The following is a 26,091-nucleotide window of genomic DNA, read 5'->3' on the forward strand; positions in this document are numbered from 1 at the left end:
GGTCCTTAGCCTTCGGAGAGTAAAACGAATTCAACTCCTAGCTCGCTTGCTGTAGTCGAGCTGGCGAGAAAGATAGGCCTAGGCTAGCTAGGCGCAGTCGGGCCGCCGGCCGGTAGCTCACCATTGTTTTTAGAGGCAATCAGTGCGAGAAGCATCATAATGATTCGCTGTCGGCGTATTTTACGAAGCCTTGTGATTGTTTCTACATCAGACATGTGAAATTTAGCGAGATTTCTTTTGATTTTCTAGGCCTATTAACAAATGGTAGTAATGTTGATACGTTTTCCATCGCTGCCGCCATTCGTTCGAACTAAAAAAAAAAAAACACACAGCCCGCAAAAAGGTCAAAATATGGACATGACGCATGTGCAACAACAACTCGAAAGATATTTCGGAAAAAAAACAGGCCTCGCGATGGTCTGTTTTTGATCCGAGATAACTCAGGGGACCCCTGTGAAATCTCAGAAAGTTTACAAGGATTTTGCTTTCACACTCATCCAAACCTGGTTACAAGTTGTTAATATTTGCAAAATAGCATCCGTGTGAAATGGGTACTAGTGACTTGATCTGAAAGCACTGGTAGCTCAAAAAAAAATGTATGCAGAATATTTATTTTACTTGGCCTTACTTTTACAAAGTCACCTCCTTGAATCATAAAATCCTTGATAACTCTGTGGAAAGTTGCTTTTTTGAAGCCAATTGGAACTCCGTCTTTCCTGAAAAAATGCAAATGAGGTAATAATTAACTATAATTAACTGGCCACTGATTATTTCAAAATCAATTATCTAATTATCAGCATGTTTTAAAATAACATGGTTTAAACATGCACATAATTTACACAGATTAATGTGGAAGTGGTTGGCGTAGCGGTTGTGGCTCAGACTCTCAACGTTGCCCGAGGTAATGATGTAAAGCGCATAGGCAGTTTATTGCAATATGTACTTTATAAATGTCACATTATTATTAATTAAAATAAAAAAAACCACACATATGTGTACATCAGGTGTCTTGCATCTCACATGAGTAACTACTGTAGGAGTCTTCTACAAATTGGCACAGGCTCCTGCAACCCCTTACCCCACTAGCGAGAAAAAAACCTCTAACTGGTCTTCCACAAATTCTGAACGTATTCTTGATTATCAACATTTAAAAACATAATCTGTAATTATTTTTTAGCACTGCTTTCCTATATAATTGTGGAAATAACATATTAGGACATTTATGGCAGCAAAAATATTTTGGCTCCCATTAATAATTTTTAAAATTTTTGATGGAAATAAACAATTATCAAGATTGGCATTATTTGTCAACGCAAAGGATGTTCCTAGAGAAAGACCTCACTCTACAGTTGAGCTTTCATTTGGTTTAAAGTGGTTATTAGCATGGGCTCTGTACCATCAAGTACAAAAAATTCCACATGAATATCATGTAAGTACGCTAACATAGCCAGACTAGACATACAGATAACCATTGTGCACAGATCGCACAGCAGATATGCAAATAACCAATTACAAGTCAACGATGTGTTACAGTCTTTTCTCTCTAGCTGTGTGAAAAATGCCAGTTTTTGTATTTGAAAAAAATCCAAGAAAAATAATATGTAGTTATATACCTGCAACTTATATTATACAGTATTAGTACAGGGGTCCTAAGTCTCCCGGAAGCAAGCAAGAATCTCCCAGAAATTAACCCATATCCCACAAATTCATAATATTTGCACGTTTTCACTACTTTATTATCAATTTTTTTCACAGAAATAATTGCCAACGTGTATCACAATGTGCAGAAAAAATATAACTAAATATTAAGAAAGCTCATTAGCAAATCAGTGGTGGATTCAAGAAGGAAGTCCCCCCTCCCCCACCCAAATTTTTCAAAATAAAAAAAAAATGGAGAGAAAAAGATAATATTCAAATTTTAGTCTGAGAGTGCCATTGTTGGCCACCTAGAGGTGCCATTATCATAAAATTTCTTATCTCAGCCCCAGCCATGGTGGGGCTGAGGTGGTATAGATATCTGTGAGAACCACTCACTGCTTCTAATTGCGAATTCTTGGATTTGTTACTGCATCTCCCGGACAAGGGTGGCGCTGAGGGCTTCCGTGGTCACCGACGAGGGGGCCGATGTCCCTGATGGGAGCAAAGTGATTTTAATGTCTACTAATCATGTAGAAAATACAGTACATATAATTTTTTTCGGGGGAGGGGGGGCCCTGGCGCAACCCCTGCTCCCAAAATTGACTTCTTTAAACTTGGGGCCCCTGCTACTGTAGTACATAAATAAAAAATTTTATATATTTATATTTATTATATAATTTAATATTAACATAATTCACTTATGTTCTCCTGTGCAAAACTGCCTGAAGTTTTCCGCTGTTTTTGGCACCACATCTGCAAATAATTCCATCTTCATGCGACCTATCTCCTACAACACAAAAAAAAGGAAACTATATCAATTTCTTTCTGTGTTCAGATTTTGTTGTGGCATAAAAGTATATTCATCAAGCTATAACCATGTTTAAAATAATGAATTCTAAAATGCCAACCTATTTAAAAAAACAAATTTCAAGAGCGCAGTAAAACATATATGACCAGGTCTAATGATTTACTTGAGGCATCCAAACCAAGCACAGAATATGAGAAAAGAAGCTTTTCCTATCAGGTAGCCATTGTCTGGAATAACCTAAACATCAATACAAGAATGGCCCCAAATGTTCATATTTTTTTTTTAAATAATTGAAAGTTCTTGCATAAGATATTTAATAATATTGTTTTTGTCTTGTTTTTTTACTTTGACTTTGTAATTTTAATTTTGTATTTAATAATAATAATTTTGTAAGTTAATGTACTTTGAAATGGCCTTGTGAAAAACACTTAATTTGTGATCAAGTTTTCCATTTTCAAATAAAGTCATTATTATTTTGTTATTATTATTATTATTATTATTATTAAAATTATTATTATTATTATTATTATTATTATTATTATTATTATTATTATTATTATTATTATCACTTACAAGCAAGTAAACTGTACTAGGTGGTATCAAATGGATCAAATTTATATAAAAGTTTGGTGACATATGCAAAAAAAAAAAACATAAAATTATTCGAAATTGGATCACTCTCTTGTTTCCTTCCAGGACGACTCAGTCTGAGTTGGCCTTAAGTCTTGATCGATCTTGATCTTGATCTATGGTATCCTTCCGTCATGCTGTAGTGCATTAAAATAGCAAGACTGAAGTTTAAGGTTCCACCAATCAAAAACTCGGATTTACGTAAGGTTGTTGAAACAATATCCACGGCCAATTTTGTTAATTATGCTTCATTGTTTGGTAATAATAAATGGTGTGTAGGCCTACACCACCTACACTGTAAAACTTAATATTTAAAAAAAAAAAAAACTGGTGGGGGGGGGGGATGCTCTAAACAATTAATTTTAACAAATGTCAAGGCCTAATAATTTGCTGCAAGTAGGCCTAGCCTAGGACAAAAGGAGGAGGAGGACCCACTCTTCCTTCCCTTCCCTTTCTTGTCTTCTCTTCGGCCTGACTCAGGCCTAAACTAGTGTAGTAAGTAAGTAGGCCTAGCTAGCTAACTAGAAACTAGGCCTAGCCTAGGCTAAGTTAGTAAGCAATAATTGCCTAGGCCTAGCTAGGCTTAGTTATTATGGCATAGCTTAGGCCTAGGCCGTTTTTATTTTGCATACTTACTTGACCTCCGATTTCAATATCGAAAAAGACAACTGGGTTATCTTGGTTTGATGCTTGTGCTTTTTGCATGATGTGACATTAATTCATACAAATTCTAAACTAGCACCTTTCCTTTCCGTTGTTGTTGGTTTTTTTCACATGTCGTACACATGTAACCTTTGAACTCTGACCGTGGAGAAGGGCAACAAAAATATTTACATCGCGGAGAATTTTTGAATGGAGATACCAACAAGAATAACCGTCTGCTTGTGGGTTCGTTTGATAGGCATAATAATTAACAATTGTATAGAATGATGAATATATGTTATGTGTACCATACGGATACATATAGTGTTTAATTAGGCGTTTTACTTTATTAAAAAATAATCCTCTTTATACTATAAATTATAGGCCTAGGCCTACCTGGACGCTGGTCATCTAGATACTATCTGGCTAGCCAGAAGGATGAGGAGGAGTAGGTTATACTCGAGGAGTACAGACAGTTAGGCCAAGGCCTAGGTAGGGAGGAAGATTGAAGGTGGGGTGGGGGAGATATCCCAACAATGTTACACGTTGTTGTGATTGATCGGCACTGCAGTTGGCAGCTAGGCCTAGTAGTCTAGCTTAGGCTTAAGTAGAAATAGTTTTTATTCTTTTTAGAATAATTTTCATTGAATTTCCAAATTATTTTTTATGGAACGAAATGCCAAGAAGAAACCAGATAGTTTATGGCCATGGGGGCCTGGCTATACTGTAAAGTTTTTTAATTGCGTATTAGATATCTCAAAAATCAGCTAAAATTTGCTCAAAAATCGCTAGGAATATAGGCAAGCAAGATTGTACTTGCTGCATAATAATTGTATGCCATTGGTATTATATTAAAATTTGGTCAAAGCCTAATTTTCGGCAAAATATGTGCGGAAATCGGCCCATATTTTCCGAGATGCACGGACAGATTTCTAGGGTAAATTTTTGTGCAGAGGATATATTCTCCACGCACTCCTAACATTTTTTTGTCTGGGGGCCTGGTAATTATCCATTAGAAATTGATTATTTTATAGTGTCCCGATGACAACGCTGTGCGAATATACATATATATAGGTTTATGCACATTATATGATTAATTTGTTTCTCATTCACTTGACCACTCCATTTTGTTGCTGCTACCTAATCTTTTTTCGTCATTGCAGTATTTCTTTGAGAAGAATGTTCTTTGAAAAGAACATTGTATATATCATCAAATATTAATAAGTTTCTCCCTCGGATAAGTGGAGCGCTTAAATATTATAATAAGCAAAAATATGATTTTTTTTTTGGTTAAGCACAACAATTAATTATGCACCATGATGGCCTATCTACTGTATTCTCAATATAAAAATGCGCTGTGATGTATATAATTGTAATAATAACACCATGGTGCATAATTGATTGTTGTGCTTAGCAAAAAAAAATCATGTTTTTGCTTATTATAATATTTAAGCGCTCTACTTTTCCGAGGGAGAAACTTATTAATATTTGATGATATATACAGAGTTTTTCTCAAAGAAATACTGCAATATTGAAAAAAGATTAGGTGGCGGCAACAAAATGGAGTGGTCAGTTGAACGAGAAACTAATTACTGTAATCATTTTTTTTTCTAACTTCGCTGAAGCCTAATAATAGGACTTGTTTAAATGCTTATTGATAATGCTTATGATCTTGTAAATGATAAAGTGATTGTTGACTTTCTTACACACAGTTATAGTTACTCATTGTAAAATGGGCTCAAGAAAACCAGCAGAACCTGGCAACCTTGTTGCAGCATTTGAAGGTGATCTAAACGCCATCGTTAAAGAAGTAGGTTTATACTGCCATAAGTGGTACTGGTTTGGTAATGGAGTGCCTTTATTGCCTTACATATCAATACCTTTCCATCATGATGAGTGAATTTACACTAAAGCAGTGCTGCATCTAGGGGTGCTTGTGGGAGGGGCACACACCCCCTAAAAAAAGCTCTTGTCTCCTCCCAGTCTCCCCCATTGAAAATATCCGAAGCAAAAAAATCATGCTCAAGTAGTTAGAAATCACCTTATTTTGCTACCTAGCACCCTTCACTAAGTCCACTACTCCACCTTCGTGTCCCCACCCCTCCCCTATCAGCTCCCTCATTTCAAGACTCCTGGATACACCACCCCACTAAAGGCACTAATGATATTACATCCATTTAATGTTTGTTGCATTGAATTTATCCATTCAATGCTAGTCAATATATTTTGTAATATTAATTTGCAATTAATCTGCAAAGCTGTGGTGATAGTTATTGTATCCAATGTAACTTTAACATGATTGTGTTGATGATGGTAGAGGGAATGATATTGATAGTATCATCATCATTAACACCATGGTATTAATCTTGATGGTGAGGATAATGTTGGTGGTGAAATATTGTGGTTGTGTTGATGATTTGGTGATGATAGCAGACTTCTCAAGTTAGTAAAATGCATTTCAGTATTACTATGTATTTCTATGAGTGGTGGGGTAATGATGCTGGTTATGAGGGTGACATTGGTGATGATGATGATGATGTTGAATTTGATGATGATAAATGATTCTGCTGATTATGAGGATGATGATGATGGTGGTGGTTGTGATAAGAAGTGATGATAGTGGTAATATTGCATACCTACCAAGTCCCACGTATCTGGCGTGAGCCTCACACTTTTCGACCAAACCTCAAGCTCTCAAACCATTTACCTAAAATCTCACACTTTTCCACTTATCTCAAGCTTTATTTTATTAAACCCAAACTTTTTGTCGAAATACTCGAATCCTTCACAATTCTATAGTTTATCAGGCCCAGAATCATCGAAAATTCTATCATTCCTATTCTAGCTTCGCGAAATGGATCACTCAGAGACATAAACAGTAGCGTATGCATGTGTGTTATCTAAGTAGGAAACTAACACTGATGGCGCTATACATTACGTCATTTCTATTTGAACACTAGGTATCTATTTCAGAGAGCATCTAAGCCCAATTTTTTTAAATTTCCTGTTAAATCTCAAGCATTAGCTACATCCAACTTGGCATGTAAGATATTGATGTTAATGATTTTGATCAGGATGATAGTGATAGCAAACATGGTGATACAGATGTTGTTGATGATGATGATTTCAATGAAAAAATAAATTTTGTATTCAAAAATTGTCATTTTATGTATAATGTGCAATTTCTCTGCAGTATTTGGCATATTGTGGGTTTCACAAATCAGAATCCATGTTTGAAGCTGAGGTAAAAGAACGAGCAAAACCACTAAAAGAAACCCCAACCCGGCCATGGAATAAGAAGAAACAAGATCTGCAGGTAAATTACTTCCAAAATAATATGGCCATCTCTCAAAATGGTATCATAATTAATTTTTGAGCCCATATTTATTTATTACTTAAACTTTTTTTACACTGTCACTATTTTGCAAATAGTAATCAAGTTTTAACCAGGTTTGTGTAGTGTGAAAGCAAATCCATGTAAAACTTTCTGAGATATGACAGTGACCTCTGTGACATCTCGGAAGAAAAATGGGCTTCATTGAGGTACATGCGTTCGTACTGCCAGCAGGTCACAGAGAACAAATTTATGTCGTGCTTGCTAGGCCTACCTTTTCTAGGCCTACTGCTATTCTTTGAAATTTTGCATGGTTCAGAATATTTTGTGTGTGAAACAAATAAAATATCTCAGGAGATAAAACATTTTCTATTAGTGTGAAAAGGGTATAAGATGAAGATAAGGAACACATTTGACTTTAATTTCAATATAATTGCTATCAAATCAGCATTAGAGTGGTAATAGAATTTACAAAAGATAAATCTATCAATTAAAGCAGAGAGAATTCAACATTTCGAAAGAACAGATTTTAATTTAAAAAAAATATGTATATGAATATGTTTTAAACAAGTTTAATTCTATTTATTGTTGATTATACTTTTATAAAAAATATACTCAAAATTATTTTCCCTTCTAATAAATCTTTGTAGGCTGATATTCTGAGTCTGTTCAGTATGGGAGCCAGGAAGGAATTTTTCCAGCTCTGGAATGAGAACATTCCGGAGGGTGTGCATAAAGGAGATCCAACATGCAAGAAGCTGGAATTCTATTTAAATATTTATTTTGCAATTTTTCCCATCAAGTATCAGATTTTAACAGGAAAGAAGGTAAAACTAACTCACTGTAAACAGTAGTCTTGCTTTGTAAAAATTTGTATTGTTCATTTGTATTTATTAATTTGTCTTTTAATTCCAAAATTTACTGATTTATTTGATTATTGATTGGTAGGTGGATGGATCTGTGAATGAATGGATTCCATTTTCGATTGATTATACTTATACTTCAGATGGTTTAAGTTTTAAGTATACGACTTTATTATTATTTATTATTACAAAGTAATTCTAAAGCACCTTTACACAAACAGAGATTAAAATGCTCTACGTTAAAGTCTAAATTTTACCAATTGGAAAAAAAAAAATTGTAATAAAATAATAGAAAGATTATGGATCAACCAAGTACGAATAAAATAGCCAAGTACTGTGTAGGCATTTGTATTGAATGAGTGATTGAATAATTGACTATTGGAGTGATTTAGTGCTTGGCTAAATGATTAATTGATTTAAAAAAATTATTTATTTATTGATTGATAGATTGATTGAATGATTGGCTGATTGATCGAGTATTGGGTTGATTGACTAATTGGTACTTGATTGATTAATAGAGAAAGAGATGATTGACTAATTATTAATTGTTTAATTAAATGATTGAAAGATTTTCTAATTGTTTGTTTGAATGTTTGGTTGATTGGTTATGTTTGATTGATAGATTATTGATTGATTGATTGATTGATTAATTTGAGAAATTAATGATTAAATTATTGATTGATTTCACTCATTCATTTCACGTTGTATTTTATTTTAGCAGTTTAGAAGGACTGTCAAACATTAACAAGTAAAATCAGCAAAAAAAAATAAATAAAAAGGAATACAAATATTAGAAAATAATACTTAATAAGTATAAAAACAATAATATTTTTAGCTATGACTATGTAAATATAAATTGTATTTTATTTCTAAAATTGTTTATATTACTGATTCAGAGTTCAGTTCGAGTGGAAGGTGCGATGAGTGAGTTTAAATCATACATCGAAACGCGAGGAGCTGTGTTAAGCCAGACAACAGAATTCCTTCCCTTCTATGCCTTGCCCTTTGTACCAGACCCCACCAAGCACCCAGCCTATAAGGAACTGTTTTTGGACCATTGGGTACCAGACCTAAAGACCAGGCTAGAGACGTTCCTCGTCCTTACACTACCGGCTAGGCCACAGCCTAGACTTTTTGAGCTTTATGTATCCTTTTTAATAAACAGATTGCTGACAATGAAAATGATTTTTTCTTCCTTTCAATTCTTGTACATTTATCTGAAGTGTTTTGTGCTGGTATTACAAATTATTTTCTTTTAATTGTTTTTTGGCGTTTATTCATGTTGCTTTCTACGAAATTTCTTTCTACAAATTATTTTGTATTTTTATTCCTAACTCTTTATCTCAGCAAGATGTTTCAAAAGGTAAGACTTTCATTCATCAGAATTACTATGCAACAAAATTCCTCCAATTGTCTGTCAGAGAGTCAGCACTTTTTCTAGCCCTGTTCCGTATCCTCATATTTCTTATATATTTTTACAAGGTTGTTGTATGTGTGAGGCTGGTGTGGGCACTGCAAAAGTCAGATTTATGATATATATTGTGATGATTGACATTTTCACTAAGCCACACCCCTTGGATATTGTTGCTAACTCCCCAAAACAACAGTGTAAAACATACGCAAACATGCGCATTAGTGCAAACATGCGCATTAGTGGGAAAACATGTGTATTGTTGAACACATATTCCTGGCCCCTTTATTGGTCAGTTAAGTTTGATTGACAAGCCGGAAAGATCTATTATATCTATTAGAGAGCAGCACTAACTGTGGAGATTCTTTGGTCAGTACCTGGTTCAATTCCATTGTTTTTCTCCTTGTGTTACTTTAAATTAAATTTAAAAATTCTCTTAGTAACATTACTTTATTTTTGTGTAATAAAAATAAAATCATATTTTTTTTCATGTTTCTAGAAATGTCCATTCAACTTCAACAACTACAGCGGAATGTTGTTGACGCCGAGAAGAAAGCCACAGCCTATGTTAAGCGCTACAATTACCTTCAGGTATGCTATTTATTTTTAAAGATAATTATTGCACTTAATGATCACTGGTTTAGAATGGTGCTTCCTAAAATCTGATTAATATTATTTTGTGTGAGTGTGTAAGTGATGTATGAATATTGACCTTTTAACTTGGGTCATAGTTCAAGGTTCCATTATATGCCACTGCACATGCAATAAAGTTTTATCTATGATTCAGCTGATGGTGATAAATTATTTGGTCTTTAAAATAATTACTTTAACAGAAGTATTCTTTTTTAGCTTTATTCATGCAAATTTATATTAAGTGAATTTGTTCTAACATAGATCACAGGGTGTTTTTGTTTATTTTGTTTCTAGAGTGACTATCATAATTTAATTGGCATAACTGCAGAGTTAGTTGATTCATTAGAGAACTGCATTAACGGAAATATGGTAAGAAAATTTACTTTACCAAGTGTCTAAATTGTCAATACACTGTAGTCTTGTGGGAAGTTGCTTACCTTTTATTTTAAGGGTCTTGGGTTCAAATCCTGTAATACTGTGTGTTTTTACATAAATTAAAATAACCTCACTCACTAAGCCTCAATTTTCCAAGCCTGTCCTAACCTGTTCTAACCTGTTTTAAACTGTTCAAACCTGTTCTAACCTGTTCTAACCTGTTCTGCTTGCAATATTGGCAAGTGTATTTTCTGTTGGATATGAAATTTATAAAACCAAGCATCTGATTTGTATTTCTAATTGATGTGTGTAAATGACTATGTAACTAATTCATGTAAGTGATTTCCTTAAATTGCTTTTATTTTTAATTTGCTTTGAATTAACTTTCTTGTTTTCAGGTTACCCCTGAATATTTACAGACTGTCTGCTCCAGATTGTTTACAACTCAATTACGGGAATCTATGGATACCACACGGCCTGGCACGGTAAGAGAACATATATAATATAGTCAGTTTAGTTTTTACCACAACAAATTTATGTTTAATCTTCATACAAATTGAAATTATTTATTATTTAGTATCTGTCCATCTATGCATCCATCTATCAATTATTCATACATTAATAAACCCATCCATCCAACCATCCATTCATTCATCCATCAATCCATCCATCCATCCATCCATCCATTCATTCATTCATCCATCCATCCATCCATCCATCAATCCATCCATCCATCCATCCATCCATCCATTCATTCATCCATCCATCCATCCATACATATATACATCCATCCTTTCATCCATGCATGCATACATGCATCTATCCATTTATATATCCATTCATTCATTCATCCATCCATCTATCCATCCATCTCATCTGTCTGTCTGTCTGTCCATCTGTCCATCAATTCATCCATCCATTCATCTGTCCATCCATCCATTCAACCATTCATTCATCCATTCTTCCATTCATCCATCCTTCCATCTATCCATCCATCCCGTCTGTCCGTCCATCTGTCCATTCATCTATCATCCATCTGTCCATCTATCTAACTATCCATCCACTATTACATACATCCATCTAACAATCCACTTGTCTATTTGTCTGATAATCTGTTAATCTGTCAGCCTGTTTATTTTTTTTCTGCATTACTTTGTCTGTACGATTGTATATAATTTCAATTTTTCTTTTTTAGGCGGCGCAGTATGTTAGAAGCTCAGTGGCGCATTACAGGTAAAACAAATAAGTTGAATTCTTAATCATTTATTTTAATTTATGCATCAGAGTATTTTCAACTCTTTGTCACATTTTTTATATATTGGGGCACTATAAATGCTCATTTCTTATATATCATGCATGTTTTTAATACTTTACATTTATTTTTTTCTTTTTCAATTTTGTTTCACTCTCCCTCCAATTACAAGCCCTATCATTGAGGAAAGGTATTGCATTTAAATTTTATTTTCCTAGCTAGTTGCTATGGAAACTCTTTCAGCTTGTGTTTTTGCTACTGTTTTCACAACTTCAATCCAAATTAGTCTCTTTTTTCCTTATTCTAAAATTTTGATTGGTCTTCTGAAAGCCCTATCCAAATCATCAGATTTTATTTGACAAAAACATGTGATATGCCTAAATATAGTCAGATGACATCACATCATGACCATATATAGGCACATCATGACTATATATAGGCATTTGATAGTCTGGACAGGGCTTTAGAATTTATTGTATTTGTTGTGTGGTTGGCATCTTCTGGCGTACGTGAGAGGTATCTGCTCACACCGATGTGCACATAGCACGTGTGTCTGGTGCATTTATGATTGGCCAATTTTAATAACCGTGATAATAATAATAATAATAATATGTTATATTTATATAGCGCTTAATGCCAACAAGGCCTCTAAGCGCTTCACATTACTACCCCTGGTCATTGGATTAGATGCCTATGGAACACAAACTGTTCCATAAAGTTGCAGCAGCTAAATCAGCGCATGTTGGCATTTAACCCCACCAGGTACCCATTTATACTCCTGAGTGGAGAGAAGCAATGCAGATAAAGTGCCTTGCCCAAGGACACAAGCAAAATGCACAGCAAGGGATTGAAACCCCGACCTCGATGTTGGGAAACCAAACCGTTCCCACTGCGCTAAACCACTTCTACAAATATAAATGTGATGTAAGAGAACGTGGTTTAGGCGAGACTTTTTTGTACCTTGTTTAGCGAACCCTGCCGCCCACTAATATTGATGATTTTGAATAAAAATACAATTTTATTTTTGGCCAATTGGTTCACCCACTACCACGAAAAAAATTGGAAGTTTCAGAAATATAAATGGTATTCTTTATTTTTATTACACCCGCCGCTGCCTTGAAATCTCCAAAAATAAGATATGTATATTTCTTCCTAATTATATAAATTTAAAGTATTTAACCATCCCATTATTACGCTGTCTAATTATATTTTTATTTTCTTCTCCGTCTTGGCAATACTGTTTGCTAAATAAGAAAACAAAGTTTTATTTTTAATTTAGGCTTTTTTAATACCTTGTTTAGCAAACCCTGCCGCCTGCAAATAATGATGATTTCGAATAAAAATAAATTTTATTTTCGACCAATTAAAAACTAAATTTTATTTTAAATTTTTTTCCACCCTCTGACGATCTTAAAAAATATAAGTTCACAAAACAAGATATATAAAAATCTTGCATTAACCTACATGTGGGCTGGGGAATGCAAGTGTTGTAAGACAAAATTTGTTTGTAATTTCATCGCACGCAAGAGCTTTGTACTTTCACCAACTCACATGTGCACATCAGTACAAGCAGACAGCTCTCATGTGTCTCAGGATAGTGATTGGTTGATGTTTTACTGCTAATCATTAGCTGTAGATTTACCACTTCATTATACATAATATATTTTTGATTGTTTTTCAATATTTTGTAACCATATTTGAAGAAGTTAAACTTCCCAAGTATATCCTGGGGGGTGTAGGGTGGTGGGTGATCACCTAATAATTGGCTGGAGAACCTCTTTAAGCTTTGGTGCATGGATAATAAATATGGAAAATTATTGAATATGGCAGTTAAACAAGACAGATGTCAGTTTACAGTCATTATTTTTCATTGGTATTTTGGTTTGTACGCTTAAAAGTGGCACCCTCATAAGTTGGTATCAAACAAGCTATAGTAGTAAAATATAAAGGTATGTATTCTCTAGCTGGTAAATGATAAAAAAAAAACATGCTTTCTCTATGTTAGAATGTTTGTCAGCACTCTTAAAATGACATTTATCTGTTTAACATAATTTTAAAACATTGCACCTGTATTTCTACCTTGTAAACATATAGTATAAATAATTGAATTTAAACTGGATAGCCAATTTTAAGGTCAGTTTTTATTGAAAATTGTTCTGTTCTAATACATTAGTTAAAAAGCTATGGAAACAGTGGGTTAGCTTTTTAGGCATTTAACAACCATTTGACTGGTAGTTGCCAAGTGGTTTCACATGGTACCGTGACTCAATAGTCTCTACTCCTGAAAATGTATTGTGAAGTTAGTATAGGCTAATTTCTCCATGCTACAGGATGCCTTTACTATGTGTATTTTTTACAGTCCTGAAAATTTGGCTGTGCCGCCTTCGCTTGACTACACCAAAGTAAAGCATGATGCGGTATATGCTGAGTCGAGGGAGTGTGCCAAGCTGCTACAGGCGTTACGATGGGTAAGATAAAGTTAAACGGGATGAAGTTGATGATTGGGATATTGGTGATGATGAGATTTTTGATGGGGGGGAGGGGTGGAGCTGATAATTATACAGTAATGATGAAAGCAATATTAGTGATGATGATGATGATGATGATGATGATGGTGATGGTGTTGGTGATGGTGATGGTGATGGTGGTGGTGGTGGTGATGATGATGATGTTGATGATGATGGTGATGATGGTGATGGTGATGATGGTGATGGTGATGGTGATGGTGATGGTGATGATGATGATGATGATGGCAATGATGAAGAAAATAAACAACGATGGTAGTGGCGATGGTGGTGACAATGATGACCACAACAGTTTGATTATGGTGATGACAACGATTTGAGTATGATGATGATTTTCAATATGATGATCATATGAATATGACAATGATAATTTCAATTTATTCAGATAACCTCGAGTAAGGAAAGACATATACATATACAATCAAAACAATAAAACTGAAATTACACTAAGGTGTCCTTGATAATATGTTAACGATAAAGATGATTGATAATGATATTTAGTATGTTAATTTAAATGTGTTGTTAATTATAATAGATTATAATTAAGATAATAGTTCTGATTTTATTAAAGTGGCAGTAATAGTAAAAGTGGCGTTATATAATTTTGAGGCGCAATTCTTTTCTAAAAATTTTCAGCGATTAACACAGTCACAAGAAGGTGAGCAGCGCACTCATGTGGTGAAAGATTACATTAGTAACGACATATTGGGTTGCAAAAACGACAGTCAGCTCCTTGTAAGTATTTTTCAATTCCTTTTGAAAAAAAATTCTTTTCTTAAAGATTTGAAAAAATTGATAAATTGATTTAGTTAGCACCTTTTACAAAGCACTAATACTGCTGATCATTAGATTTAAAATTATATTTGCACCGTGTTTAACTTCCTTTGCTCCCAAGGGCAGGGGCGGATTTAGCGGGTGGGGCCAGGCCAGCTCCGGCCGCCCCTTTTTGAAGGTTAAAAAAAAGAAAAAAGAAGAGAAATAAAGAAAGAAAAAGAGGTTATTTTCGGGCGTCTAGAACACAAATATTTTCGCAGGGGCATGCCCCCAGAACCCCTAGGATAGTATTATCTATTTTCTCCTCCCCCCTCCCTTTGGACATCTCTGGATCCCCCCTCCCCCTGAAGGGAGCATTCTTGACCATGCCTGAAATGGACCTTTCTGGATTGGGGGTAATAATGTGAAGCACTTGAATTAAATTGAATTGAATTTGTTTGTAATCAGAGTCGTAAAATACATACATAAACACGTAATACAAAAAAATAGACAAGATAAAAAATTGCACAAAAACATGATCCTAATTACAAGGAAAAGTCCAAAAGTTAAACTAACTTAGGGGATTTTTTTTATATCAACCAGTGTTTTATTCCAAGCATAGAGACTAGAGACCATGTTGGCATTAAACACAGTTATATAATGTAGTCTAACATTTTATTATTATTATTGTCAATCAATCTGACCAATCAGTACAGGCCTAGTAATAAGCCCTTGCTCCACAAACACGGGTTGTCCCACATGTTGTCCCACGTGTTAGCATACGTCAACGATGTCATTTTGTGGGACCTGACCGTAGCAACTATAAGAGGGCAAGGCTTAACGGAATGCTCCGTTCTGCACCAATCCAATTTATTCCAAATCATTCTCATCATGCAAGGTACCAATTATGTGTTGTATAATTCTATGTGGTAGACAGATATTTATAGATAGCCCAAATTACCTTACTGCTTCTCCTGATTAGCCCACTTCCATTTACATAATGTAAATTCTTGGTTTCCATAGACGCAGCTGTTAAACCACTTGACCTCTGATGATGTTATAGTTCAACAGTACATGTCAAGGTTCATCAATGCATTAGCATCACTTTCACCAGGTGAGGGAACTGTTTATATGTTAGAAAATAATTTTCCCAGAATTTGGCCTCAAGACCATTCCAGCTATAATATGGATATTAAATATCGTTGATATATTGTTATTGATTAATCTTTTTATCAAATTTTGTATCTTAGCTTTATGCTATTAGTGATAGGTAAAGCACAAATTACAATTACAATATATAATAAATCTGAAACTATTGTTTTGGTGCATTCTTTTGACATCCAGGGAGATCCTATCTAGCAATAGGTCCCAGTATAGTGACCCAGTTGAAGGTGGTTGTTCAGAATGAGAAGCTTGACTTGATAACCAGGGAGAATGCACTAGGAGCCATGCAAAAGCTTAGCTTAAGGTAAGCTACATAGAAAGGATCTGATATTATGCAAATGCATGTTTTGAAACCTATGTGCTAATGGAGATACCATACCCATACACAAGGCTACAATTGGAGGATGATAGCATCTTCATAAATTCAACATATCTTTTTTTTGCAACCAGTCAAAACCCTTTAAATTCATATATGGATCTTTACACTATTGTTTTTAATTAGATTCAAAAGAAAGTATTAGTTAATCTGAAAATGTAAACGAACAGTTTGTTATCTCTTGCAGGCGTGGACCACAAAATGCAATGATAGATAATGGTCTAGTTGAATGGCTGGTGTCGGTCCTAGAAGACCATGAGAACCAATCAGATTACATGCTAGAATTCTCTGCAGCTCTAACCATGAACCTCTGTCTAAGAACTGCTGGTGAGTGTCCTACTAATTAATTCTAACATACAGATACAAAACCATATATGCAGGCACACACACCCACACCCACACCCCCCCCCCCCCATTAAGACATAATGGGCAAGAGCCCACATAATGAGACTTCACTATTATTAATTATGTTTTTATTAGGTAAAAGGCAATGTATTCCGTTGAGAGGTAAAATATTAAAGGTTCTTTTGGAAATATTCGATCACCAAGAGGTATGTAGATACTTTGATCGTGTTTAAACTCTATTTTTACATGTAATCTTGTTTCTAATTTCTATTTTAATGTTCCTGTTTGTAGTCTCTATTCTAAATCAATTCTATATGTAAATTTCTCTTGTGAGAATGTTTGTGAGAATGGTATTTTTTGTTGGATTTCCTCTCCTGAATTGGATGTTTTTAATTGTAATTTTTCAAATTTTAAACGTACTGTACATGAAGTATTTAGTTTAATTGATTAATAATGCTATGTCTAAATATTTAATTATGGAAATAAATTGTTAGGCTTTTAATGATTATTGTGTACTGTTTATCTTTATTATATTCTTATATATTTTTCGTTCATCCTGTTATTTGTGTTTACAATGTTGGATATTTGAATAAAAATACAAAATACAAATACATATTATTTTTCACTGCATTATCTGTCGTGTCCCATATGTTTCTAAACAGTATATTGAGCGGCTATATGTTTATTCAAATTATATACAGATATTTATGTTAATGATTGAATTCCTTTTTTCCAATAGATTCAACCATTTCTTAATGGTACACTCTATAGTCTTTTGGATTTGGATGAAATAAGGGAAGAGGCAAAGGCCATGGTAAGGGTTATTCATTCTTTCATCTCTTAATTATTTATTCTATCAATTAGTCATTCTTTTAATAAAGAGTAGCTTAGTTCAGTCGGCTAATCTGGTGGTAGCCACTCTGTGTACACTGAACCGTTAAGATCTCTAGGTCGCTGTTTCAATTCCCATCGCTGCCTCTCCTTGTGTTCAGCTAGAGGTCTGAAATAGAAGTTACAATAGCGCACCGTCTTTCGGATGAGACGTTTAATCCGTTGGTCGTGTGTGCATTTATGGCCAATGTGCATGTTAAAGAACGCAGTACACTCTTTGGAAAAGATTAGGGGATTGTCTCCTTGGGTACTGCCCAATCACCACCAGAAGGACCCCACTAGAAATTTGTCTTCTTCTAAATTTTCGTGGGCTATCCTTGGTGTTTACACCGAATAGATCCAATCCAATGTAATCCTAACGTAGATGTCAGTCAATTCATTTGTCCATATATCATTCATCAGGCTACCTGTGTACTTATGTATCCATCTATCAGTGTATTCATCCGTCTGTCCCGCCGTCCATCCTTCTGTCCCTTCATATGTCGGTCTGCCCATACATCCATACATCCATCCACACATCTATTCATTCATTTATTCAATCAATCAATCATTCTTTGAATTTATCCACCCATTTATCCTTAGTGGTTAAGATACTTGCCTACTTACAGGGTCATGGGTTCAATTCCTGTAACAGCAGAACATTTTCTCATGTCTAAATCAAATCCACTCCCTAAGCCTCCAACAGAGACAGTTTATGAAGCATTGTTCCATCTTGAAATTTACAAGTTACTTGCTGTTGCATGTGAAGGAAATAGAAGTCCTTTTTTATTCATTTAGTCATTCAACCATTTTTTCCCACTTTTTTAAAAATATTTTGTTCTTCCATTGCTCCATTTTCCATGTGTTCATTAATAACAATTACAATTACATTTAAATTAAATGAAAATAATCTATAAAACCTTAATAAACACCAATAGATCAGTTCAAAATTGTATATAATATATACAGTAATTAGATACTAATAATTATCATTCACCTTACAGGGATTGGAGGACATGCTGAAATGCTTTATGGAAGAAGAACCAGACAGTGACCTAAATAGACAATTACATTATATAATCAAGAAACTCAATCTAGGTATGGTAAATAGTTTTAAATTAAATACAAATTACAAAGTTTAATTCTAGGATAGCCTACAAAAATATAGTATAGCTAGTCAAAACATTAACATTAATTAATGTTTTTTTTTTACAGATGCTGTGGCAGAGGAAGATTCAGATGATGAGGATGAAGACGAAAATGAGGTTAAATTTATTCTTCTCTCCCTTTTTGCCTTCCTTCATCACTTCATATTTGACTTCCCTTTTCCTGGTTCTCTTTCCTGAACACTTTCCATTGTGTTCTGAGTCGTGGAGATCTCTTGGTCCCGGTTCAATACCCATCATGGCTCTCCTTGTGTTTCAGCTGGAGGGCTGAAATGCAAGTTTCAATAGCGCAACTTTTTTTCACATGAAATGCTTAAGCTGTTAGTCACGTGTGCAATATGGCCCATTTGCACATTAAAGAATGTACACTCTTTGGAAAAAAAGTAGGGATTGTCTCCCGGTGTACTGACCAATCACCACCAGAAGAACCCCACTGGAAATATGTCTTCTTCACACTTTTGTAGGTTATCCTTGAAGTTTACACCAAATAAATCTAATTCACTCCAATCCAACTTTTTTTAACAACAGGAGGATGCTGACCAAGACTCTATGGAGGTTGATCTTGACAAAAAAGAGCTATTGCGCCCTCGCTCGGGCGAGTTGACTGGGGAAAAACTACTGTTAGCACATTACATGACGGTAACACAAATGTATACTTGTATCTAAATAATAACTATAACTATGGCTTGTGCAATTTCTGCTTGGCTTTTTAATTAACTTATTATATTGTTCAATGATAAATTATTATGGCATGTTGTTATTTTGTAATTACTGATTATTTGATTATATCTTGTTAATTTTTTTTTATTAACTAGACTTGTAAACTTATTTTGTAGGGTGGAGGCAATGCACCTAAAAAATTGTACAGGTAAGGCATAAGGAATGAAAAATGGAGAAATAATAGTATAGGAGGAAATTAAATTTACTTACCTAAATGAAAAATTCAAGTTCAGACAAATTAAAGTAATTTCTAATTCAACTTAAATGCAGCAGGCAAAGTTATTTATTTATTGTTTTCTAAATTATGTATAACATAGATAACAAATCAACATATAAATATACAATGTTAAGAAAATCCAAAGACAAAGATCAGTTTTCCAAATTATAACAAAAATGAGTAGAGGGTAAGACTTAAATACAGTATTTGAGTCCTGCCATCCCAAAACCAACACTGTCACTATAATAAAATGCCTATTTGAATGTTTTTTTACGGATGCTGGCATGGCTTCACCCTTACGTTAAGTGAGAATACTGTCTTCATATGATGTTCTTTTCTTTGTCAATATCACTTTTAGCTGACCTCCGAGTGAGATAGTTGTGAATATTTTAACTAATTTTTTTATCGGAGGGCCGCATATATTGATGCTTGCATTTGAAATGGTCACCCTCGTTAAATATGATTGAATCATTTAAAAAAAAGTAATAATTAATAAACATATTTTAATGTAAATATTTTCCTATATTAAATTCTGTACAGTTCTGAGACTTGCTATTTTATAAAGTTTAAATTACAGGAAAACTAATTCTATATAATTTTCTTTAATTTTCTAGTGAGCCATTTCCTACCAACATGAATGGTCAGGTAGTATAACATTATTAAGTCTTACCTTTAATTTGTTGTTTATTTTAAATTATAATATATAAATAAAAACTTTATTTTGCACCAGAAGTTGAGTTTTATGCAGTAACTTGTCACTTTTAACAATCCGCCAAACTGTTGCATGATTTCTTTAATTTTATTTTGATATGTGTTTGTATAAAAAAAATATCGTGGGAGTGATGTTTTTCTCTACCTGACGTGTTATCGTACTGAATACTCAGTACGTCCCAAAATACTTACGAAAACAAATTTGGAAGTGATTCGGGTCGGAATCAAACCCACAACCGCCAGAACATTTGCCTGGTGTCATAACCAGTAGGCTGGCGAGCTTGTGCTTAGTGACTAGTGTTGAATTTTATAAGTACTGTATGTGTCTTCTGGAAAATAAATGAGCTGAATTGAAAAAGTGAGTGACTAGCCACCAACACATTAGACAAAACTCAACAGTTGGAAGTTATTTCACGGTTTACTTCTGTTGCAACTTTTTCAATTCTTTCTATTATGACTTTTTTCTTACCTCAATTTCTGCCGTCGATTATATTTCACAAAGGTATGCATGTTTTTAAAATTTGTCATTTTTTTAGAATTCGCGACCACCAACTCGAAGCGGCAGTCGGAGTGGAAGCCGACCTTCATCCCAAGATCAACATCTTACATCTCCAGCAATGCCACCACCACCACTAGCTTTAAGTAGGAATGCTTTTTTGTTCTGAATAATTTGTTTAGAATATTTATACGATTTGTGTAAAAGAAATTATTAAAAAGGATTACACTTATGATATGATATATAATATTATAATTATATATAATATAATAATTATATGATTCTTAATGCATACACACAAGATGTGTATAAGATTGGCAAATATATACCTTGTTCCTGAGTTTTATTTGATATATATATATATATATATATTCATTCTATTGATTAATTTTTCTTACAGAGAAAGATCCACAGGCACAGAAGATTATTGCTAGTGAACTTGGGGTTAGTATGCTTGTATAATAAGATCTGAAATTGTATCCAATCAGAATTAGTATATTGTATAATACTGTACAAGGAAAGACCTCCAAGATAATTTAGATAATTAATTATCTGATTTTGATTACAGACAGATCGTCCCGTAGTGGCCGCAATCGATAAGGTTCCCATGAAGCCAACTGCTCCACAAAATGGAAGAAAGTAAGCAATTAATTTACATCCACATAAATATTGGTTTTGCTCAGCATTTATAGAGCACAAATTACAGATTCTATATGAGCTATAGCAAATGTTTTTAAAAGAAAAACTTAGAGGAAAAGAGCAAAAGAAAACAAAAAGAAAAGGAAAATACCAAAAGCTAAAGCAGATTTTATTTTTGCATATTTTATGCATATCTTTATTGTATTTATCTGTGGTTTTTCTGTCATGTATTATTTAAATGACTTGTTTATATAATTTTTGCATATCCACTTGTCATTACTGTAATTCCTGTTGCTAAATCAAATGTATCATTTGAATAATTTACGTATATATATAATATGTATCGCGTCCTATCAATCTTAACAACACTTTTCTTTCACAGTAACTTAGAATACAATGCTGCCTTTGGAACTAGGCCTAAGATCCCAAGGACTCCAGAAGGAGCCAGGCCTGTCAGTAGAGGCATGAGCCCTGCACCGCAGCCTAAGCTTTCGGACTCACTACCACAGACCAGGCCACCCAGTGGTGGAAATAGAACAAGTAAGTTGTAAAAAAAATAATGTACAATATAAAAAGAGAAATTATGAATTTTGTCTAGCCACAGTTGCTTAGTAATAGTTTATAATTGATCAGTTCTGGTAACTGCCATTACACCCTCTGTTGCTATAGAAAGAAGAGAAGAACATCAGCAGGGTATGCCAGTGTCAACGCTTCCCCCAGTAGAGGAACCCTCTCCCCCTGCCAGCAGTCATTTTGATTCTAATAGTAGTAAGACAGTGTGCCTTAACAAGTGATTAACATTATTGGTGTGAAGTATGGTTTAATAATACTGTATTCTAACCAGCAGCTATAGTACTCTTGATTAATGTTATTTTAGTGGCCTTTCAGTTTTAATATTTTGTTTTTTTTTTGTTTTTGTCCCTCTGCGCTTAAACAAATTTAGAGGATTTAGAGAGTCTTTTATTTACAGGTGGTGATTATTTAATGGTACTGTATTACAACATTTACAAACAGTGGCCAATTTACTGTACATTCAGCAGCTCACTAGTTCTAGTTCCAAGAATTCATATATTGTATTGTATTGATGTGCTAATAATTCTTATTCATTTCTTCATGTTTTCAAGAATTTTATATAATTCTCAACTACAACAGTTCTTTTCAGAACTACCTACGTGCTGTACCGCAAGCTTAAACATAATATGTTTATTTGAAATGCTGAACACTGAGTGAACCAAAATCTTGCCTTGTTCTATTTAGCCAGCACATGCATATCCTTGCTTTTTTTTTGTGTGTAGGCCACTTATTTCCAATCAGAACCTCTTTTCTTCAAATGTTGAACTTTTCCTGATGCAGTATCTTACTCAACATCTCTCATTGGTTCTTCCTTCTCTGGTTTAACTCTTGGCTTCAATCGTTCTCCCACCTCATTGGAATTCCTTCTTTCTCATCAGTCTATATTTTTGCGACTTGATGAGTGCATCTCGTCTTTTGTTTTATTCATCTTCAATGCTTTAGTCTGCAAAATGTCTTTGGATACATCATATTAACTTGCGCACTGCATGTGAACATGTAGGAATCCCTTAGTTATTTTTAAAAGTAATTTTTTCACTTGGTCTCTTCTACTCGTTCCCAATGGACGCCATTCACCAGTCGTGTTCAGTGCAAATTTAAGCATACTGTATACCGACATGAAATAAATCCTAAGTACTACATTCTATGCATGACGCTATATGCGTGATGTCACAACCACACGTTTTGAAAATAGGTGAATGAGATAATAGAGCAACTGCCGCAGATGTATCTTTGTGTGATGCTTGCTTGTGTGTGGACTAAGCTATAGTATTAAAGTTGTTTTTGTGTATCTGTGTTTATGGTGTAATTTCTTACGTTCACTAACATCTTAATTGTTGGATACAGGTAATCTGCAACTTGATAATCGCCCTTAGTGTCTACAGGGCACTAAAGGCCCAGTCAAAATTTGTTCCTCCCTTGAGTGTTGAGGAGGGTAATTGATGTTTTTTTTTTAATAAAAAAATATCTCGGTTTTATTCTACAGATATAAGGAAATAAGAAACCTGCCCAAGTGATTGAACATCCAGAACAAAAGCCTTGAAATTTGAACCTTGATATCACTAAAAGAACCATGACAACATTCTACTGGACAAATCATCTCAGGATGGAACTATTAAAGAGGACTTTTTAAAACCGCAATGTAGATCAAGAATCAGCAGATGATGAATTAAACTTAAAAGTAGTAGAAGGTCCAGTTTAGAAAATAAGAAGATGCTGGAGACCTGTGCATGAACATTATTCTACAAGATGCTGGAAAACCAATAGTAGAACATTACATAAAGATCAATCCAGAAGATACTGGAGAACAAATACAAGCCTCAGCATGAAAAGTAATCTACAGTAAATGATACTGGAGAACCAGAACTGTCTGCTTGAAGACCACTCTAAAGTGCTAACGCTTCAATAGAACCATCCTCATTAAGACCACTCCAGATGCTGCTGGAGACACTCATAGAGTTTGTTTGAAATTTTCTAAAGAAAAGTATATACTGTATAATAACAAAAAAACATTAGAAATCTTACTGGATTATTAATAAGTTGTTTTGTAGGATTGATGCATATTTGAAGCACCTGATAACCCATTCCAAAGAATTCCTGATACTTAGATTGCAATAGAGAGGACCCATTGAGTTGATTGATCAATATTATATGTTGAAGTCATTCCTAGTATGTGGGTGGTATGCTTACTTGAGTTTTTATAAATTATTGCCTTGACATAACATTTTGATCTTAATGAATTTCATCTGGTTCTATAATGTATGGGAGGAAAATTATTTATTTTGTTGAACCAATTAGTTGCTTACCTTAGCAACAGTTTCAGTTTTCAGCAACTGAAAAGTCACTTTCTTCTGTCTAATTAACCATTGGATGAATTTACGATTTACGCTTCAGTGAGTGAGTACTCCAACACAAATTTTGCCCTGGTGCCATATTGATGACCTATTATTCAAGCAAAGCACAAGGGGGAAAATGGTTCAACAAAACTGATAGTTTTCCTACTACAATTGAGATTCAGTGACCAGAATTCATTTTTCAAAGGCCTTAAAAAGACAAATATTGAATGCTTATTAATTTTTTACCATAAACTAAATGTTATAATATCAAATGATCAAACTATTTACACATTTCTGTAATAATATATTTATTTAAATTTATTCAGGTAAAATATGATATATGATATTAGCTACAGTATTTTAGCAATTGTTAAATTATAGTATGTAGGTTTAAAGATATACTGTAGTGTAAATTTGAAGATTTTCATAGTAAAAAAAAATATTTAAATCAGAAATAAACCTTGAATGGTTTAACCAGTGGTGGCTCCATAAATTTGCAGACTGAGTTTGACATGTCCAATGCAGGGTCTGAACCAAAGGGTGGATTAAAGCATTGGTCAGGGTCCCAGAATAAAAAATCCCTGGTAGTGTTTATGGCTTATTATGGCCCAAGTTGTGCTTTTAGACCACAATATTAGGGATTGGCAATCAAAAAAATAACATTGTTTGGATAGGCAAATTAATATTTTTGGTCCAAAATCCTGGTGGCATCAGACGACGAGGGGTCTAGGCCTGTCCGAAGGTGGGAGGGGTTGGGGGAATGTCTTCCTTGCCTTCCCACTGCTGCCACTACTGGATGTTGGATGTTGACAAATTAATTGACTTTAAATAGTTTGATAAATTTATTGATTTAATTAACTCGTTATTCAACCAATCTTCAAACTGTGTATACTGGAATCTTTGCTGTTTGTTCTGCTCTTCGATAATATATTTGAAATTGGCGCTTCATAAATGTTTGATTAGTTTAAAAAACAGTAAACTACTAGAAAGTGTAAAAAGAAATAGATATGTGTGGTTGTTGTAATATAAATATTATAATGTATTTTAATAAATTGTTCATTTGAGCACATCATTGAGGCAAGCAAAGCAAATTTCAAGCCATTTGTATGTATGTTTGACTATATAGTATTCTCGAATATTTTTTTCCCTAATTTAGAACAAAACAATGGATCATTCATCTCACTCATTCATAGAACGTGACAAATACACAGCACGCATCACCGATCTTCCCACACATGTCACTATAACATTTCAGCCATTGTGCGTCCTAAGAGAGATGTTCCGGCGCCAATCATACGTCGTCTGCTAACCTGTTGTCTTGGCAACCATTAGATTTTGATGATTTTCATCTCCTCAAATTGTTTCAAACAACTTGCAGAGACTTCTTGTCTGTCGGTAAGCATCTCATAATTTATCAACATTGTAGAACGTTATATACCTATCTACTGTACAGTGTATACATTAGACATTGTGTTGTTTTTACATGCTGTATAATAGATATAATTTCTACTCATGATTAATATTGAGTTTAATATTAATTATAAAAAGCAGAACACTACTAGTTTTTCATATATATTCATCATAAGAATATATATATAGTCATATTAGTTCACGTGT

At 34.0% G+C, this 26,091-nt stretch overlaps 3 protein-coding genes across 6 annotated transcripts in view; 2 read left to right on the forward strand and 1 right to left on the reverse strand.

Annotated features, from left to right (window-relative positions):
- LOC117109437 (peptidyl-prolyl cis-trans isomerase H-like) overlaps positions 1-3,870 on the reverse strand; it is a 7,364-nt gene extending 3,494 nt beyond the window's left edge. The window contains exons 1-3 of the mRNA XM_033251795.1: positions 3,713-3,870; positions 2,337-2,425; positions 629-716 (exon numbers count right to left, since the gene is read on the reverse strand). Coding sequence (XP_033107686.1) covers positions 629-716; positions 2,337-2,425; positions 3,713-3,781 — 246 coding nt within the window. The 5' untranslated portion in view covers positions 3,782-3,870. The remainder of the gene's footprint in view (positions 1-628; positions 717-2,336; positions 2,426-3,712) is intronic.
- Positions 3,871-3,881: 11 nt separating this feature from the next.
- LOC117109434 (lisH domain-containing protein ARMC9-like) lies at positions 3,882-19,719 on the forward strand. Of its 4 annotated transcripts, none has more exons than XM_033251790.1 (22): positions 3,882-3,964; positions 5,431-5,528; positions 6,912-7,034; positions 7,703-7,879; positions 8,812-9,060; positions 9,263-9,278; positions 9,826-9,917; positions 10,254-10,328; positions 10,733-10,819; positions 11,530-11,567; positions 11,759-11,776; positions 13,946-14,054; positions 14,748-14,846; positions 15,888-15,978; positions 16,209-16,332; positions 16,592-16,731; positions 16,885-16,955; positions 17,489-17,563; positions 18,624-18,717; positions 18,835-18,884; positions 19,314-19,424; positions 19,622-19,719. In XM_033251790.1, the coding sequence occupies exons 2-22, from the start codon at positions 5,451-5,453 to the stop codon at positions 19,655-19,657; spliced, it is 1,953 nt and encodes a 650-aa protein (XP_033107681.1). In that variant the 5' UTR covers positions 3,882-3,964; positions 5,431-5,450; the 3' UTR covers positions 19,658-19,719. The 4 variants fall into 4 exon arrangements, with proteins under 4 accessions (XP_033107681.1, XP_033107684.1, XP_033107682.1 ...); XM_033251791.1 differs by having other exon boundaries at positions 3,887-3,960; XM_033251792.1 differs by lacking the exon at positions 3,882-3,964 and adding an exon at positions 4,190-4,210.
- A 621-nt stretch (positions 19,720-20,340) lies between these two features.
- Positions 20,341-25,571, forward strand: LOC117109438 (lysine-specific demethylase 6B-like). Its single transcript, XM_033251796.1, has 6 exons — positions 20,341-20,367; positions 20,970-21,075; positions 21,330-21,373; positions 21,498-21,568; positions 21,951-22,108; positions 23,625-25,571. The coding sequence occupies exons 1-6, from the start codon at positions 20,356-20,358 to the stop codon at positions 23,636-23,638; spliced, it is 405 nt and encodes a 134-aa protein (XP_033107687.1). The 5' UTR covers positions 20,341-20,355; the 3' UTR covers positions 23,639-25,571.
- The last annotated feature ends 520 nt before the right edge of the window (positions 25,572-26,091 follow it).

This window comes from Anneissia japonica, unplaced genomic scaffold, assembly GCF_011630105.1.
Source record: "Anneissia japonica isolate Jap-2015-1 unplaced genomic scaffold, ASM1163010v1 scaffold287719_len1884721_cov185, whole genome shotgun sequence".
Taxonomy (NCBI): domain Eukaryota; kingdom Metazoa; phylum Echinodermata; class Crinoidea; order Comatulida; family Comatulidae; genus Anneissia; species Anneissia japonica.

What these genes read in the sequence shown, in the direction of transcription:
- LOC117109434 (XM_033251790.1), top strand. Translation starts at nt 5,451, where the DNA reads ATGGGCTCAAGAAAACCAGCAGAACCTGGCAACCTTGTTGCAGCATTT. An exon ending in ATACCACACGGCCTGGCACG is followed by an intron (nt 10,820 to 11,529) that starts GTAAGAGAACAT and finishes TTTCTTTTTTAG; the next exon opens with GCGGCGCAGTATGTTAGAAG. An exon ending in AAAACGACAGTCAGCTCCTT is followed by an intron (nt 14,847 to 15,887) that starts GTAAGTATTTTT and finishes TGGTTTCCATAG; the next exon opens with ACGCAGCTGTTAAACCACTT.
- LOC117109438 (XM_033251796.1), top strand. An exon ending in TTATTGCTAGTGAACTTGGG is followed by an intron (nt 21,374 to 21,497) that starts GTTAGTATGCTT and finishes TTTTGATTACAG; the next exon opens with ACAGATCGTCCCGTAGTGGC. An exon ending in GCTCCACAAAATGGAAGAAA is followed by an intron (nt 21,569 to 21,950) that starts GTAAGCAATTAA and finishes TTTCTTTCACAG; the next exon opens with TAACTTAGAATACAATGCTG.